General features: G+C 43.5%; 1 protein-coding gene across 8 annotated transcripts in view; it reads right to left on the reverse strand.

The window, feature by feature from the left end:
• Positions 1 to 11,803: 11,803 nt before the first annotated feature.
• The window catches only part of cdh24b (cadherin 24, type 2b), a 133,117-nt gene continuing 124,896 nt past the window's right edge, over positions 11,804 to 20,024 (reverse strand). For 6 of the 8 annotated variants that reach the window (XM_031854781.1, XM_031854774.1, XM_031854775.1 and 3 more), the window contains one exon: positions 11,804 to 18,958. In XM_031854781.1, the coding sequence (XP_031710641.1) occupies positions 17,897 to 18,958 (1,062 nt within the window). In that variant the 3' untranslated portion in view covers positions 11,804 to 17,896. Of the gene's footprint in view, positions 19,199 to 20,024 lie in introns of all 8 variants that reach the window. The other 2 variants (XM_031854778.1, XM_031854779.1) reach the window with 2 other exon arrangements.

The following is a 20,024-nucleotide window of genomic DNA, read 5'->3' on the forward strand; positions in this document are numbered from 1 at the left end:
ATATACACACATACATACATACATACATATATATAGATATATATAGATATATACATACATACATATATAAATATATCTATCTATATACACATATATATATACATACATATATATAGAAAACATTAACAAAATGACAAGAAATAGTTCCTTCAGCTGATATATATCCACAGGCCGTGTGATTCTTTTTTGGACATTGGTTGAAAAACAAGAACAGATTTCTGACCTTTATGATCTGATCTCATACACCGGGATTTGATCCAATTGTGGTTATGATAGAACTCTCTAGGTGGTAATGATAAAAAATGATCAAAGATTATGATGATTTTTTCCTGTGGATGTTCCTGCTGCAGCCCCCTGCCACGATCTGCCCTTCAGGCTAGTCTGTTTCCCAGAAAGAGCCGAGTACACAGTGGGTCTCTTTAGGATGCTGTTCAGACCGGTCAAGCTGGAAGAGAGAGGTGCTGGAGAGTACAACAGAGCTGTCACGCTGCAAGTACACCTGTTTCTCAGCGTTTTATGAGAATGTTTATAGAGTTTCCTGTGCGGTAAGCGCAAGTGGAGCTCAGCGTACAATCATCAGTCATCTGTCTTACTCACAATAATCAAAACAAGCTCCTGAAACAAGTTAATATCCACTGAAACTGGAATTTCTCGATATATGTCTCAGGAGTGCTTCAGACTTAAGACGGGATTAATGATTTATTCAGGTAAAGATTTATATGCAGCGCAGCCTTTGCCACTCATTTCAGCATCAAAGTAAAAATGTTAGACGAGGGATTAGCTAGTTTAGGTAGTTGATGTATCACCACCACTGTTGCAGGGTTTCTAGTATAAACAGCAATACCACATACTGTGTCGGAGCTCATTTCAAAACAGTTGTACCTGTTGATGCTTTGTAGCAGAAGCTCAGGTTGAAGACAAAGTCGCTAATCAATCACACAAGCCTCCAAATCAAATTACTTTTCAATAACCAGCAGGCAACAAAACAAACAACCTGGGGAATTGTTCTCTCAGGCTTTGTCCAAGTGACAAATGTCCCTTCTCTTTATTTGAGTGCTTGGCTTTAGCAGAAGTCCAGGAGAGAAGGAAAAGATGATCCATTGTCTTTACAATGACAACAAAGGACAGAACTTCCCCCTTTTTTTTTGTCAAAAAGTTTATTTAAAAGATTACTTCACTCAAGGACTCATCTCCTCCAGCGAGTATTATGTGTGTACATTCTTTCGGCATGTTTCCGAAAACATATGTTTTATGAAACGTTCATGGGCAATTAGTTGTATCCTGGAGACAAATACCAACATGTAAAAATAAACTATTTCTCTGGTAATGTTTAGTGTGTGCGTGTGAAATCCTCTACTTAAATCTAGTCATCATTAGACAGCGTAGCGTATTAATTAATAATGAGAGTGGATGGATGGACACCAAGGCAGGCAGTAGAATGTAGAAGACACAAGCTACATCTCAAACCTGCGGTGGAAGAAAAGGAGCAATTGAGGAAGTATTCACTACAAAGCCACAGCGCCGTGGTTTGCAACGGAACGAACACCGTACTAAAGATATTGCTATTTAAGAGCCTTATTGTAACTGTGGTAATGCAAACGATTTGGCATTGAAGGCGGTGAAACTTATCCACTGGGGACAATGAGAATTCAGAGCAAATGGCAGGGGGAAAGTAGCCATTATTTGCTTAGTTGCAGATACTTTGTCGTGAAAGCATTGGCCACAGCCATATTTGTGACCCGCTGGTTTTAAAGAGGAATGATCAGGAGCTCACCAAAAATCACTTGGAAACATCTTGCGGGGACCACAAAAATCATACAGGCAAGTAAACAATAGCTGCTGCAATTTTAGCACCATCTGCAGACAATGGGTGTCATCACCGTAGTTTTTCTTTTCGAGAAAAACATCACCTGTTGACATTAGGACTCATCCTCTGGGGACAATGACATTTCTCTTCAAATGTCAAGGATAAATAGACTTTAGTTCTTGGGATACCCTATCGTGGACCAATATACAGTATTAGTAAAGGATGGCAAGAAGAATGGTTGGAAGGCTCCAGAAAGATTGTGCTGAATAAAGATTTGTAGCAAATTTATGCCATTAAACACATTCAACTGCAGAAACGACTCATCCTCTGGGAACCAAAGGAGCAAATTCAATAGAAATTTGAAAGTTATTTTTGGTTTACTTCTCAAACTTATGTATCATGGGCCAGAGTGTTGGCCAGAAGGAGAATTTAATGTGGAGGTGTAAGCAGATCAAAGGTCATAAGGTCACTGACATGACCAGAAAACATCTTCTGTGGACCACAAACAAACACAAACTCAAACACAGTGAAGACAGTAGCAGTTGCTGCAGTGTTAACACTGGACCTGCATTCATGTGCTTTGCTTCAAGCTTAAAATGCTATTTCTACCAACACATATTACTTTGTTTGAATGCTATAATGTGGAGTCAATAACTGGTTAAACAATGATTGGAAGGATAAAACCTGATAAATAAATATGTGCTAATGAGGGACTTAAAACTAAATGAGTGCTACATTTTCAGGGGACCATCTGGAATTCACCGAAGGATCCCTAAGTGTTCCCTTTTCCCCACTTTTAGGAGGAAACACTTCTAAATATCCACTTTGAAAAGATTTATTGTGCCCCTAATTATGGACTAAGTGCTCCACTTTTATTCATCTGTGCCAGTTCTTTATTTAAACTCTCTGTGCCCCCATTCACAATTTCCTCCTTGCCTGCCCTTAATGTTATTGACAGCTCCGTTTGCCCATCCTTCACATGCGGCTATCAAGAAAGCAGCTGTGGTCTATATTCTCCACCGCTGCAACAGCAGGGGACTGACGACAGCGATCAGAGAAGGATCTGAGACAGCCGGCTTATAAAACCTATAAGTCTATAAGTCTGTGAAATATATGAAATTGTTATCTTGAGACCGAACAGGTCCGCAGTCCTCGTAGGAGTTTCTCTTGACCTCTTGTAGCCGCTGCTCAATGGGGAATTGAGCTTAATATGGGAAAAGTAATTGGAGTTGGAGAAAAGTGAGCAACCTATAAGCAGCTAGAAAGAGATAAAAGATGCCAAGCCAATCTTTATTTTGCATACAGAGGAGACACTGTCAGTAACTTACTTGATCTGAACAACTGTAATTTTTCATGTTTTCTTCCAGCAGCGAACATATAAATAGAAACATGGCAGCAGCGCAAATAGGTTCTCTGTGTCACGCTGCAAAATGCCCGAGGAAACCCCCACACGGCAGTCTTCTCAGCATGCCTCAGTTTATGTTGTTTGGAACCAAATATTGACTGTGATTGTTTGAGATGATGTCTAAAGCCAGGGGGCAAGAAGTAAGAGGCATGGCAGAGGTTTGGAGTAGAGCAGATTGATGGACATGAAAGAAAACAATCTCTGACTGGGAGGCTTCTGGGGAAAGAAGTCATGAGAAGAGAAAATAAAATAAAAACCATGGTGTTCAAAAAAAATTACTGGATGAGGGGAAAAAGTACACTCGACACAAAACACCAGTTTGTTTCCGAGGCCACATTTTAGTCAGGGGGCAAAGAGAAAGAAAAGAAAATGTGCTGAAAGCGTTAAAGGTCCACAACCCAAATGTAAATCGATCTAAGGATTGAAAACAGGTTTTTGTCATGAAAAGACTTCAACTCGATGTGTTCTGATGACGTTTAAGGCTTAATTATATCAGTAATTTGAATTAACTGGAAGTAAAAGATCAAAGACAAGCAAAACAATTTGCCAAACTCTTCAATAATGTTAATATGCCTGACCGAACATGACTGATTTAAGGTACACTTTAACTATAATGTTCCACTTTTTAACAGCTCATTAAACATACATAACATAGTCCTATCAGCTTGATATCGTAGGAGAACTCCTTATAAATATATGACTTTGAACTAACGACATAATTTCAGAAGTCCATTGCAGAAAATTATGCATTCTTTCTGTGTGGAGTCTCTGAGCCGTTAAATACAATGGATTTTCATACAGGCTCTGCTGCGCATCTGTCACACCAATCCATTTACAGTATAGTTTTTACACATTACTGCTCCTCTCAAATACCTAATAAGTCGAGTTAGATTGCTGTGATCGGGGTTTTATAACAGGGAGTTACATAATAGGTTTCAGTAAAGTCATAACTGTTGTTTTCTTTTTTCTTTTTACAAATATATACCACATTAAACGAAGACTATAGGGTTAATCAAAACTGATAAATGCTGACAGCGGCTACATCTTGTTACGTATGGCAGACAGTCAGTGGTTCTAAAATCAGAATAAATATTATCAGGGGATCCACAAATAGCATTTTGTTCCAGGCAGCTGATGATAGCATTTACGTGCTATCATCAGCTGTCCTTCTAATGATCTCACAGTACTGAATGCACAAAGTAACAAAGATAAGGCTTCCGAACGATGCCGTAGTCACATACAGTATACATGTTTCGTTTTTTTAATAAACTTGACATTACCTTACTCATGCCCTTTTTTTTGGTGGCCACACCGGGTGCTCGTCAGGGACGTGACAGAAAGCCAATAAAACATGCATAATCTTATTAGCGCTGTCATACAAGCATCGTGCACAAATATAATACCGTCAAGTGGGTTTTACAGTGACAAAGAAGGATGGCGGCTTCTTCAGCTCCTGACATCTATCTTAATTTAAGGATTTCTGAAGTGACACCAGTTTCACGAACTGTTTCGTTCAGCTGGAGGACACTGTGCTTTACTAAACATTTAAAAATGCCGTTTCACACGGACACTGCAATGGCAGAAGATCCGACTAACAAATTTATCATCCGAAGCATCATTCAGATGGAATCCCTTCACTCACATCTAATTTGATTATTGTAATAAATCATTTTAACAAGCTATTTAACCAAATTGAATACTTATCATCAAGGTGTTCTGGAGCTGTGTTAATCTCCCGACAAGGAGGTTTGATTTCTCGGCCAAGCATTTTCTCATTTCCCCCCCCCTCACATTCCAAAGGCATGCAGGTCAGCCAGACTGGAGGATCTTAATTGACTAAAGGTGTGAATGTGAGTGATAGTCTGTACAGGTGAGTTAGCGTTGTAATGAACAGATGATGTGTGAAGGGTGTTCCCTCTGCATGCTGGGATGGGCCCCGCAGCCTGACAGTCTCTGAATGAATATACAGTAAGCAAAGAGAGAAATAGGCTCCAACCTTTTTTTGTTTGTTTTTCAGAGGGTACCAGTCCAGCAGGTGGCAGCAGACACACATCAATGCTAGGAGCTGCCTGGGCCCTGTTTATGTAAGTGTGGCCAGTTGCGCTGCGGTTTCAGTTTCAGTGGAGCTGTCCATGCTTTAATGAAGTGCCCTACATTCACCACAACATGGCAGATCAGAGTCGCTTCATTATTATTGTAATTGAGAGGAAATTTGGACACAGCGTGATGCTGGAGGAGCCCACACTCATTCATGCATAGCACATGAGCTTTATTCGAGACTAACCTGTCTGACTGAAGGCTGTTGCAGCTCTGACCACAACCCAACGTCACTGGCGACGACACCTAACAGTGATGTCACAGTGTACTGACACGCCCCAGAGTGCACTTCTACGTCACCGCAGGAGGGTGCAGGAGTTTGATCGATTGTAATTTTCAATCATTCTTATTTGGTATTTTATTGATGAGGAGCGTTGTGTAGTTATTGCTTCCTCAGCTTTGTATCAGCATCTGTCCGCTGGTTGAACACTTTGTACACAATTGCACCTCAATGCACAGACTTTCTGAGGTTTATGTCCCAGGCCCCGAGTACCAGGGGAGAGTACCACGAAACATGAATTTAAAATATATATAATATATTATAAATTCAATATTATATGATTTATATGTTAAACGACAACCATGCAATTATATTTTTATTCACTGTATATTTTAACAATGACTCTTACATTTTGGCTCGCCCGATATGAATGAATGAATTAATTACAAGAATGTCAAATATGCTAAAGTCGTGTAGTCTCGCCTTGCTTTTAAACTTACAATCCATACACAAACAGTTTGAGGCCTACCTCAGTCATTAGAGCAAAACAAAGTCACTAACACAGTGCAACATGGTGACGGCTGCCTGATCAGCACCATGGACAGCGCCACACATCCAACAAATCAAGACTAGTTCAGAATGCAGCTCAGCAGATTTCATTCTGCTCCTTCACATCTCTATTACTCCATACGGACAACCATACGCTAACAAAGAGACAATACCTTTAACCACCTGACGGAAACAGGAACAGGACAACTCAGGAACACAAAGATGATGTGGCCTGTAAACTTACACTCACCACTTCTGAGGGTAAGACAATGGACGGCCTATAATAATTACTTGTGATGTTTGCTGGTTTTTTATTGAAAACACAGGTCTTCCTATGTTGCCACTGTGCACACAGGCTACTTGGCATAGAAGGACCTTGTCTTGACTTATTGTCTTACATTGATGAGTTTCTTATTCTGTTTATCGATTAGGAAGGCACTACGGTTACTATTTGAACTACTATCTGTGTGTACGAACTCCTACTATGCTGCCAATCACTGTACGTTTTTTAATTGTAGTGGAGATCCCAATAAACTAAATATGTCATGTTGAATTTTGGGGGAAATTAGGATAAATGATGCGCAACACATCTAAAATATTTCCATTCGATAAATAATGTAGGCATAAACATCATGGAGGCTTGGGAGTAAATATTGTACTCACATACCGTAGCTTCAGTAAAGAGCTGGAGAAGCTTTTACACAGTATATATATATATATATATATATATATATATGTGTGTGGTTCTATCAGATGGAGATTATTTGAACATGCTTAAAGCTATTTAAAGTGGAAATGGAAGGAAATGGGACGTTAAGGACTATTGATGTATGCGTCCAAGTTTTTCAGAGTAATACTTTTCTTAGCGAGATGGATTTATTATACTGCATGCTATTAAATAAGTTATGTGATGCTTGGTATCAAACATTTAGGACGAACTACTGTATGGGTTTACAGTCAGCGGTCAACTAAAAACAAAAAAAGGACAGGTCCTGTAATAAGTACGATAGTACTAATTAATAGTAATACAAGTGGAGTAATGGGCAGCGCATTACATCACCACCAGAGAGCTTGCTCTAGGAAGCATAAGTTCAGAGTCTACATCATTACAGCCAGAGAAGAAGAAATAAAAAAAAGTCTCGCCCTTAAACTAAACCACTGCTTCATGTTAAAGCGTCACACTATACTGCACTGAATAAATCAATTCACAGTGTGGGGCCTTTTTATCGTCTTATTTTTTATTATTGTTACCATTGTACTACAGACAATATATTTCAAGCACTGTGTTGACTCGTATGTATAAAGCGGCTCGTATGATATCTTCCAACGGTTTTTCTTTTCCATTTAATTTGAAAATCCAGCAACACGACTGATCAATGTGTCCGCGTGAAGCCCATGCAGTGTTTAGCAATACAACCTTTTGGTTCGGTTCAGGAAAATATCTTGTTTTGCGTTTAAATAATTACGGAATTTGTGTTACTTAAAGGTTCAGTATGTAGGGGTAGAAATATTCCATTAGCAGAAATGGAATATTACATTCATAACCAAGTGTTTATTAGTGTATAATCACCTGAAACTAAGTTACTTGTATTTTTGCTAGCTCAGAATGAGCCCTCCGAATCTACGCAGGTCTTCTTCACTGAGTCCGCCCATGTGTCTACGGTAGCCCAGAACGGACAAACCAAACACTGACTCTAACGAGAGACTTACGAGCTTTTGCGTCAGAAAGGAAGGGGTGAGCGGAGGGGTATTCAGTTGGTGGCAATCTGCAACCTCACCACTAGACGCCACTAAATCCTACACACTGCTCCTTTAAGTCAACGCTGGCTCCTGGGTTTCACACGGCACACGAACAGCAGCATCCTGGGTGAAAGTGTTTTTAGACCCACCCATCCACCCTCCCTACGTAGACTTTGACGCTCTTTATACCACGTCATAAATGATGCATTACTTTTCGTAGGAATAACTACGAACAGTGTATTAGTACAGCCTGAAGGTGGACAGATATGTTTTATTCGGCATGGCTCTGGCACTACACAGAAACATTCTGCCAGAATTCTTCATGGTCAGACACAGTTTGAGTGTCTGTTGGTATTTAGTGAGTGGGCAGTTTATCAAACACTGGCTCAGTTTTTTCCGCAGCCCTCGGCTGTTAACTTCCCTCCATGATCTATGTAGGACAATAAGAGGCACAGCTGATGAGAATAAATCCCCATGAATATTCCACTGACGGCATAACATCCCCCTCAACTTATTATTCCACTCACTTCAATGAACAATTAACCAATATGACACAGAGGGCTGATGAACACACTTAACTCTTTCTCTCTCTCTCTCTCTCTCTGTGTCTGTGCATCTCTAATTGCTTATCATGTTCTTTCCTTTTGCCTGTAATGATCGGGTGTGTAAATAGAGTCTGTCACACTCACACACACACACACACACACACATCTGCAGACTTCTCTCCCGAGTCTTGAGCCGCCACAGCAGCATTACGGCAGATATGATCACCCTGCTCGGAGCGGTCGACCAGCTCAGTTCCCAGGAAACCGCGCGGAGCAGATAAAAAAAACGAAGGTCCAGACACTATCTCCTGCCCTCAGCGTTTCGAAATATTCCGCGGCCACGTGTATCTGTATGTTCTCTGCAAAATAAGGCAACAGCTGGACAGCTGAACAAATAATCTATTCTGCAGGGGGGAAATACAGTTTCACTTATAGGCCAGGCTGCTGCGCTGCTTCTTTAGACTTCCTGTGACGGGATTAGGTCCTGGGCTAGTCCTGGTTCCCCTCCGGCAAATTCCTCCTCTCTTCAGCTCATTGCTTCCACAGAGAGGACTGCAGAAGGATTGTGATGGTAACTGCAATATAGCTAGAGGGAGAAAAGACATCCGCCACTGAAGGAATTGAAAGGAGGCGCTGCAAGAAAAGTGAGTTTTCCTGCATTTTGTTTTTTTACCAGCGGCATGCATATTTGAACTGTGCTGGAACATAATTGTTTTAGCCACACAGTGGCTAAATAGTGTGCTGTAGTATGTAAATGTGGATCAGAGGAGGAAGCACATGCTGCATGCTCAGCCATGTCTTTGAATGATTGCTGACTGGTATTAGGCAAATGCTCTCTGCTTATGGGAGCATGATAAGGGATTATGTCGCCTCACGTAACACCATGTCACCAAAAAGCAAGACAAGAAGCAATTCCGATGGAGATTCCTGAGTAATACTGTCCCCTTTAACCCCCCCGCCCCGCCCCTCCCTCGCTGCCACTGAGCCGCAGTTTGCCAACAATGCAGAAAGGAGAACTGCGCGGTCACCAACGCCACGCACACGTGTTGGACTTTTGTTCCAGCGTCTGCCAGCAGGCCGCTTAAATCATCCGCCTCCTCCAACCGGTCCCCCCTGCCTCTGAAGTGTAAATACCTCTTGTGTAATTTACCCTGACTTTCCCACTCACTAATTACCCCCTCTCCTCCCCCCCCCCCCACCTGGCCGAAACCAACCCCTGCTGCAGGTCTCCCCCTGTTACACTATGGATTCCCTGTCGGCTTACTATGGGGAGATCGAACTCTAATTAAGATTGTTAATGAAGATTTAATTTTCCACTCCGAATGAGCCAGTGAACTCTGAGAGCGTCCCGAGCGAAACGCATGAGCGGGAGAGCGCGAGATGAAAAGAGAAAGATGAGAGGCGAGACGAGGAAGAGGAATGGGGCCAGTATAAAAGCCACAGGGACGGGTGGAGTTAATGTTACTTAAGCCCTTTTACAACTGGACGAAAAAAAGAATACTCACACCCTAACTATAGCTTTTGTCTTTACTCGCAAAGGTTACAATCTGCATTCATTCCCGGGACAAATGACTGTGCAGTATTCACCGGTATTAATCGTCTCCAGTTCCATTAGGCAGTGATGGAAACATGGCACACGGCGGAGATGGTAATTTTCGCCCCTTTCTGGCGTGATGCTACGTGACGTGCATTGAGGTGAATATCATAAACAAGGAAAGTGCACTCAGTAGAGTACTGATCTCCGCCAGGTGTGTCTGCAACGACCGCTGCTGCATTGTGTGATTGAATGAACACAACCCACAATTTGCTCACCCCTCTTAATGGGCTGTAAGGTGTCGTAAAACACACTTTATGCAATCTTGCTAGAAATAAAATCAAACTCGCCAAGCTGTCTGCCCGCATAGCAGCGTCTGAGTGGCGGCGATGTCCTCATCAGTGTGTGTACTAGTAGTTCTGTTGGCTGTTAGCCAAACACACCAATCAAAACAATAAAAGTGAGCAAACTGTTTTCCTCTCACTGTGTCTCTGGGCGCAGAGTAGCGGCAGTGGACGGGCGATGCACTCCGCTGTGTTATCACTAGTGGCAACTACCGGCTGGGGGGCCAGTTGAGAGGTGTCAGTGAGGCGTCAGCAGGCAGTCAATGGCAGCGTAAAACAGGCAATAAATGGTGTTTTGAGACAGCGTGAGAAACCGCAACCACAAGAGGTCCTTGAGCATGCAGCCATAACTGTCCACCCAAAATAGTATTCTGCTGCAGCAGAATGCAAGATTAGCTGTGGACAGACACAGGGGTGCACAATCACGCACACGCCAGACCAATCTGCTCCTGGTGTAGATAATAAAATCTGACGAGGTCGAAACTCCAGCAACACTTGTGGTAAATAGAACTTTATTGTTTTGACCAACAAGTTTTGGCTTCTGGCCATTAATTGAGAGATAATAAAATCTACAGGGATGCGGACAACTACTATAGTTCATTAACGCACCAAACATGCAATTAATACGCCCTCCTCAAAGCCACCAGACTCCCTTCAAACTCAACAGATACAAAATAAAACTTGACCAAAACCAGTGTGTGAAATACAGGGGGTCTTGGGGGGGTCTGTGACCCCTTAATTGACACTTGAAGCCCCCTTTAAGCCTCAACAGCAATATTTTGAGAGTCTCTAAAATCAATAGAAAATTATTTGCCACCTGCAATTGTTACTAAAATGTCTTTTAAAAGGTAGATGGGACTCCCTGATTGCAGCCGGGTAATTCGCACACTGACTAAAACCATCCTGGCTCGTCTTCCCACTGTTTCAACAATCACCAACTCTGGTTTGGTTGAAATAAACCCTGAATTCGCCGAATTAGATGTGAAAAGAAAGCTGCTCCTACTCCATTGAAAGAAACAGTAGTTTTATCACACTGATCATTGCAAAACACACACACGTGGAGAGGGTTTTCCCCGTATTGAAACCCACCCCCACATAAAAGCACTACATTTAGTGGAAAGAGGTATTTGGGGCCTGTTAGATGTTTAACTACGGGCCAGGAAGACTGTCGAAAGTCACCTGCCTATACATGTTTCATGTGTTTCCGTGCTGTATATGTTAAAGCCTATGTTCTTGAGATCCAAAGATATGCAGGCACAACCTCAAATGCACACTGTAGCTACACACACACACACACACACCAACTTGTGTCTTGCGCACTTGCACTGTGCTGAATAGCCAGAGGGATTCTGTGTCAGGAAGGTTCAAACAGAATGAGGAATCTCCATGTACTTGAATTCACACACACACACACACACAAACTTGTGTGTCCTGTGATGCAATCCTGCAGCACGTTGAGTGTGTACGTAGCTTTCCAGTACAGTGCAGTTAGTCATTCCTCGGTGTATGGCATTAACAGAGCTCATTTTATCTCCAGCTCCGCCATTATATGATCAATTATGCATGCTGTAATTATTGACAGTGCCATGACAGCAGTAACTCACCTAGAATGCTGCATTGCGGTGTTGATGCTTCAGGCAGACTGATGAACGCACATATAGGAGCTCCAAATCAATGAGAACGTCGTGTCGGTTACAAGTTGATGTGTTTTATCAGTTTGGTGGCGGGGGGGGGTTAAAACCATTCAAAGCTCTGTTTTGCCTCCAACTGACTTGGAGTCCTCTTGATGTTACATGATGTTAGCTTCCGTGGGGGGGAAGTCAGAATCTCAGGATTATGGGAACGCACAGACACACAAGATATGGCGAGGGTTTGTTTTTTTTTCTCAGCGCTCAGCGGAATCAGCTCTAACCCAATCACAAATACGGTTTTATGTAATGCAACAGACTCGCATATTAACTGCTAATACGGTTCTCCCCATCCATTCCCTCTCCCTCTCCCTGACTCGAGGCGGGTATTATCATTGTAATCAAGCGGAGACCCAGCTAACGCGATCATTGTCTAAACCATCATGTAGAAATAATCCCCTCCTTCATATTTGATTTATTGTAATAAATCTTTTTAACCAGCCATTCAGTCACACAGCGGTGGCACACATCACCCCGATCCATCACTGAACCGGGGTGAAGCGCTGCAGAGCACAGGGGAGCTGCAAGGATTGGTAAGGGGGCCTCGTATTATTCGGTCGCAGCTGTCGGGTCTGCTCTATTTGCTGCTGCTCTTGAGTTCCAAATGTCCTTTTTTTTTTTGCCGGCAAAGAAACAGAGAACTTCTCTCCCCCCCCCTCCCCCTCCCACCTTTGTCTGAGAGCGTGATTGCTCTGCAGTCCTCTCTCCGTCTGTCCTCTATTACTGACCTCACATCCCCCCACCGGCCTGGATCACACCAGACAAGGTGTTCCTTCATCCTGCAGTCAGACAAACAAACACACACACACACACACACACACACACACACACACACACACAGTCTGTGGTTTGGAAATTCAAATGGCCAATTTGAGCAGGTACACCCACCTACTCGCAACAACACACATGCTCGCAAGTTCTGAACGTATTTGTATGCACTGCACAGAACATGTCTCGATCGCACTCTCACTCTGTCTCTTTCTCTTAAAGACTCACACAAACACACACACACAGAGGGCACACACACACGCACACACACAAACACACACACACACACACACACAAGCAGTCTGATTATCCAGAAACTCGGGAGACTGCAGAAAGGAGCACAGATTGGGTCTGACTCATCTCTTTGAAATAGTTCCTTTTTTATTCAAATTTACAAAAAGAAAAAGTACAACAGAAATAAATACACTTTGTTCAGCACGCAATTGTGGAAATTGTATCAACATCGTGCAGGAGCAATGAAGTCGACCGGGGGAAAGGGGGGGGCACAGAACCGAAGCGGTCGAGAGGACTCTAGAAGCCAGAGGTCCCGACCTTCAACCTGCACCCTTAAGCTACATGTCAACATATCTAAATGCTAACATAGCTGCTCTCGTCCTTTGAGAGTGACTTCAGTATCCTCAGTATATTGGGGGTTTTTTTCTTTTTTTTTTGGACAGAGGACTTGAAAAAATGGACTGGCAGGTCCGCTTTCATCAGTCACTCCGGGTCAGTAAATCTGAGCAGGGAGTGCTGCAGAGACCGCAGGCTTTTATTCTATTTAAAAAGAACTGATTCAACTAATCACGCTGTTGATTGAACCAATTTGCCGGGCTCAGGAGGGGGCATAATCAGCTCCGTCAAAAGGTTCAGTCGGCGCAGCACTCCAGAACACCGAAATAAGACAAATCAGGAGAATCATCACGTTGATTTTGACCAATCAGCCAGAGGAGAACTTTGAATTAGACCAATCAGGGGAGATGAAGCACCTGGAGCCAATCAGGACTGTGGAATAAACCACATAATTGGCAAGGCAAGAAAGGTGACTTACTGGTATACCATGCTAATTGCTTTTGCAATGGCTGTCCCAGAATTGGCAATACTGTTATGAAAATGAGGAGAGCTTTTCTGTGTCGAGAGACAAAAGCGACTCAGAAAGTTAGCACATTCGACCAAAACGCTCAAGAAAACAGGGCCCGGATGATGCACTGGCAAAGCGACACATTAGTGCTCTTCAGAACGATACTTGTCCTCATAACAGAATGGCTCCAAGTTCTTTGGCAGTCATTTTTAGGTGTAACATTATCATTTTTGTTCCGTCCGTTCTAAATCGTTTGACATTCAACTCCAATAAAATAAGGTTCAAAGGATAATTCTGGTCTATTACAATTTGGGTCTTGTTTTTGTAGTTTTGACCATTATTTCTTTAAGTAAATGGCAACATTGCTACAACAGAGTCAGATAGAAAGTAACAGGTCAGACAACCCAGAAGGTTGTACATAAAAGTCAGTAGTTTAGTGAGATCTAAACCAGTTGAAGGCTCTGTCTTGCACCCAGGTAAGCCACATAGTACGTTTACAACTGTGACAGCAAACATACTTTATCTGATCGCCATCCTTGTTGTTTTTCTTAGGCTAAAGATTGGTCCTGCTCCAACCCGTTTAAAGTTTTAACTGATCAGGAATCAGATAAACACACTGAAATGGGAACGGGAGAACGACGACTGGTGCTTAGCAAATACAAATTCAGCACGCGGCTGGAGCGCCGAGCAGATGGATTTCATTCCTGCGTGGTTGCTTTTTTGATATCTAGTGCCAATTCGCCCAAGACACGACTTAGTGTAAAATGTTTGTAATTATCCCTCATTCAAGTACCTTGGATCAAGAGACGTCAGAGCCTTGTAGCTAACCTCCTTAAAAAATAAACAGACTTACGGCAAGTGGCGGATTCACTGAGCTGAGGTTCTGCAGTAACCACTAAAAAGAGCAGTGGAGCAGTAACGTTACAAAGCAGAGTGGGCCAGAGTAAATGAGTCAAATTGAACAACTTTAGGCTTCATCTCCACACTTTTGTCACAGTGTTGGAAAGCACATTGCTCTCTCCAGATGAGTGTCTATTTTCTGTAACCAGTGTAGCATTAAAGCATGGTGGAATCAACAAGCTCGTTCTACTCCTATTCTATTTCTATGTTTACCACAGAGCGTTATTAGGAATACGTTTGTCTGGGGTTTGTTATAAACCTGTAAGCTTGTGTTTTTTGCTCCAACGAAGAAAATAAGACCCAAGTTGTAGTAAACCAGAATTTTCCTTCAAGTTTGGCACACAGTATTGCTGCAAGTGTCTAACGGGCCACATGCCGTGTCACTTTGGATCAGTGGCTCATAGCTGATGAAAGGTTTAAGTAGCGTTAGGATGTTGAGGTATTGCTGATCAGCTAAATAGACTTAGATCCCCAGCTGAGGTTCTGCCCACCCCCCCCCTCTCCCCTCCACTCTTCTCCGGTTATTGTGCAGTATTTGTACATTGGTCCTGATACCATGCAGATTGCACAGTGGCACTGTATGGACAAGCCTGTGGCTCAGGTAAAGGGTACAGAGTGTATGTGTATGGGTCTCGTTCCAGTCAGCGTGCACTGACTTCCTGACTGGTTCAAGTGTCGACTGAAGCAGACCTTGACAACAAGATTCATGGGTGGACAATAGCAAAGCAGACAGCTTGACATGTGTGGGTGGCTTTACAACGAACCGGCGACAAACGGTGACATTTCTGCGATGGCACACCAAAGATGTCCACATTCAGGTTTGGGCAGGAGGTGAAATTCCCCTGGGGGCTCCAAAAATAAAAAGTCTGTTGGGTTATTATTCCACAAAATTAGAGAATTCGCTTGACTTTAGATCTATGCAGCGGTCAACGCACAGCAAAATGCAATGTTATTACGGTCATTGAGTTGCATTGCCTGAAATGCACGAGACAACTTTTGATGGACAGTCACTTTCCCCCGATTTTTTATTAAAAATCTTACTCTTAACTGTACAGTTTATTATATTTCTAGAGATAAGTTACGATCCATAAAATTTAAGTTCCATATCTCTCAGGCAGTGCAACACTAACGACAGAGCTGTCTTCGAAACTTATTACAAATTCCGTTTAAGTGTTTCATTCCGCTTTTACAGAAATTTTGTTGCGTGCCCATCAGGGGAATTTCCCCCTCGCTCCATTAGATGTTCATCCCACTGGGATCCTCGGTGGGACCGGCTATAGGCTCTGAGGCTTCTTCTTACTGATATTTTGCTGAACAAACATCTGCCAGAGGGCTCATGTATAATTGAATCCCTGGCTTGTCCATCTCAGACGAGTGCGAGCGCAAACCAAACCTGCTCACTTATTACACAGGTGTAGAATACATGGTGTTGTTTTCAGTCCAGGAGGCTGTGAAGTCCAGCTCAGTGAGCCCATTACTAATCTACGGTACATAATACACGGTGCCGACAGTGCTCCATTTGGACAAGTTTAGATTTTTTTTTTTGGATATTTTTTTATCACTCTTTATTCATTTTATATACTTTCTTTTAGCAATAATATTCAGTGGTATTTACATTTGAAATGCTTTTACGTACAGTCAAACATTGTATCTTTTTTTTTTTTTTGTTTCATTGACATCTTATAAAACAACTGTTATCTTTGACGTAATTCGTTATCTATTGTTGAACATCACACGGTAAAAAAAAGTGCATTCCAGCTGAAAACTCCAGCTCATTTGCATCCTGACCTTTAACAGGAACAGAAAAAAAACAGAAAAGCCTGTCGAGGGAGCCTCTGTGGTAGCTTCATTACAGAGCCGTGGACCTTTTCATTTGGGGAGGACGAGTGTTCAAGATGGAGTTGATTGACTTTTTAGGTTCATACATACAATCATGCATACTCTTCCCTCAAGACGTATCAAGTGGGACTACAGTGGGGTTACGCATAGAAAATAGGAGACTTCTTCCATAAAAACATTTAAGAGATGAATAATAGAGACGTCGTCACTCCACGTAGCAGATGGAACACTGGCGGTACGCTTTCGCTTTTATAATTCACTGTAGTACAATCAAAGCCTTATAGTGTTCATAAGTTCTTCTGTGTCTTTGTGTGTGTTTGTGTGTGAACCTCTGTAAACATACCAACACTCGACTACAAAAAGCTTGAGGGATGAGAGGGAGGGGGGGGGATCACATCCCTAAATCACTTAAATATTTCACAATGTCTGTTTTCCTTGTGGGCTGAGCGGAGGAGAATCTTTTGCAGGATTTAAATGATTCATCATTTTCATTTGGAATGAAGTGGTGAGCTGAATAATTCACTTTTCTGCCGCTGCAGACGGAATGAAAAGTAACAGTTTCTGTACAATCGTCTCACGTCCCCCGACCACTTCGCTCTCTATACGTCCATCCCATGTCCCGTTCACTTCATATTTAAATACATATACCATCCCCTTCCACTTCTGTGTTATCCTAGTTTCCTAACCTTCCTCGTTGAAAGTTTTTTTTCTTGCACGTTGTCCCGGAAACTAATGTCGCAGCTTACTTGTCCCCGTCCTCATCTTTAAATTGTCTCTGGGTATCGTGATTTTCTCGCCGCCACTATCCGCTCTCTCTTCGATAAATATGCACACGTATGCACCCACGCCTACACACGTGCTCCTGCTCGCACATCTGTATTCCCCCGCACACACACACACGGTGACACAAAGAGCAGACCGACACACACACACACACACACACACACACACACACACACACACACACACACACGATGAGAAAACGTCTTTCTTCTCGCTTCCCGCTGTTTCTCATTCCATGTATGTTGCGAGTTGAATTAAATCGAGTCTTGAATGTTTGGGTTGTTTTTCTTTGTCCAAAGCGTTTAACAAATTGTTGCTGCCCCGAGCAGAAGCAGCCTCTGCATTGTCTCAGTATCTGTGCTCAACCATATCAGCGTTTCAACACTTATTGCTTTAAATTACATCAATCACTCCCTCCCTGCCCTCGCACTCTCCACCCTCCCTAGGCTCATTTTTCTCTGTCTCTTTTTATTACTTTGCCTCTTCATCTTTCTCTCCTTTAACTTCTCTTCACATTATTCTAGCTCTGGTTGCCTTTTCATCATCCCCCTATTCCCTCTCACCCCCTTTGCCCCTATTTGTTTCGTTTTTATCATCCCTCAGTCTTTCCCCTCCTCCCTGGCCGGCTCCCCTCCCTCTTTTTTCTCTGTCTTCCCAGGCTCGTCTTTCTTTTCATTCTCCTTTTTGGCACCCACTTCATATTTTTCCTCCTCTTCCTTTTCCTTCTCCCTGTCTTTGAAGAGTTGGGCTAATTTCTGGAACTGGGGGCCCCACTCCTCCAGCCCCGCCCCCCACTCCTCTTTCTCCGCATCCTTCTCTCCTTCGCTCTCGAGGGAGCTGAGGGATCCAGCCCGGGACCCTGTGCCCTCCAGGCCGTACACCTGCACAGAGTCGTACGGCGGCTGCGATGGGTCAAAAGTGACCTGGGCAAGACGCAGACGCAGGAACTCACCCACCCTCAGTGCCAGGGAGGGGCCGCCGGGCCCCGGGGCTCCTCTTGCGGCCTCCATTCCGGGAACCCAGCCGCCCCCGTAGCCCATCACCCCGCCGTACGCTCCACGAGGCTGCCCCGGGAAGGGAAAGAGCTGGGGGGTGATATCCCTCCTGCCCAAAACATACCCCCCCAGACCCATCCGATCACGCCAGTCCCCAATAAAGCCAGCCGCTTCCGGGTAGACAGATGATATCCTTCCGCCCTCCCTGTCTGGCCTCGCCACCATAAAGTTGCTCCCCATCTCCAGTCCTCCTCTCCCCAAGCTGCCGGGATAGTCCCTCTGTCCACACATCTCACCCTGCAGGACGGTGGCATAGTTGCGTCCATGGGCAGGTTGCTGTTGTCCATCTGTGGAGGCACCCCCACTTCCATTCCCACCTCCCGCCCCTCCTCCTCCTCCTCCTCCTCCGCCGCCGCTGGAGTCAGATTCGGCCTGACCGGAGCCTGTGCGTTTCGGGGACAGGCCCCCGCGGGAGGTCCTGCGTCCCGCCATGGGAAGGGTAGTCGAGTCGCACACCCATCCTCCTGCGCCGTGACCCTGGCCCATCACGGATCCGGATCGGGTCATGACGAGGTGATGCTCCCTGGGTAGCGTCTCCGACTGCACCTGGAGGGAACGTAGGCGAGCACGAGGGGTTTCAGTTCGGGGCTGGGGTAGGGTGTGGCTCTGTTAGGTGTGGTCACAGTAACACAAAATGGGATGTGGGACCATATAATGAGAGGCGTGGAGAAAGACGGGGGGGATAAAGGGCCCGAATGGAGGAAAAGAAGGGGATGATTAAAAAAAAAAAAAAGAAGATGATTGAGACGAAGGAGAGACAGACATTGAGCCGAACAAAGTGGAAGAAAGGCAGAGTTGGAAGAAGCCAGAGATATTAATTGAACATTAGAATGAGCTAACACTGCACTGTGAGGGGGAAATGGAGAGGGAAGTGATGGAGAGATAAAATATTTGAAAATTAAAGTAAGGGCAGGACAGCCTTTTTGTGGCCCAATAAATAAAACAAAAGATAGAAAAGATAACGAACAGCAGGACATTAATGTGCTGATATCTCTGATTCATCAACTTCCTCCTGCATTGTCCCGGACATTTCTGCCATCGTACCGAGATGAAAAATAACATAATAATTATTTCATATTCGCTTAATTACTTTCTTACTTACTCGTTTGCTTATTCAATTTAATAATTGAGTTCTTCATCCGACTTTAATGTTTTTCCCAATGGAGCCATCTATCATTAATCAAGTAATTCATTCAATTTTAATTCGTTATTCGATGCAACGTCCATCACCTTTCCTCCTTCCTGAAACATCCATTCATCCACTAAACAGTGTTTTAGTACAGAGTCCATTCATATGGCAGTCTCACACAAAACGTGCAAGAATGCATCGTTACCATTTGTTTAATCAGTTTCTTACTTACTCCTTTGCTTATTTAATCTAATAATTTAGTCATTCATTCAAATGTAATGGTTTCTCCAATGCGGCCATCGATCATTGATCAAATAGCTTAATTAGTTTTAATTCATTACTCGATGCAGTGTCTATCACCCTTTCTCCTTCCCGAAGCATCCACCCCTCCACTAAACTGTGTTGCAGCACAGAATCCCTTCAAGGGCCGGTTTCACACCAGACAAGTATGTAGAATATAGAACGTCATCACAGAAAGCGATACATCATTCAAAACAGCTAGCTTGGATGCTGCGGACAACATTGCTATGGAGACAACAATGA

This window comes from Anarrhichthys ocellatus, unplaced genomic scaffold (genome assembly GCF_004355925.1).
Source record: "Anarrhichthys ocellatus isolate YVR2014 unplaced genomic scaffold, GSC_Weel_1.0 scaffold15, whole genome shotgun sequence".
NCBI lineage: Eukaryota > Metazoa > Chordata > Actinopteri > Perciformes > Anarhichadidae > Anarrhichthys > Anarrhichthys ocellatus.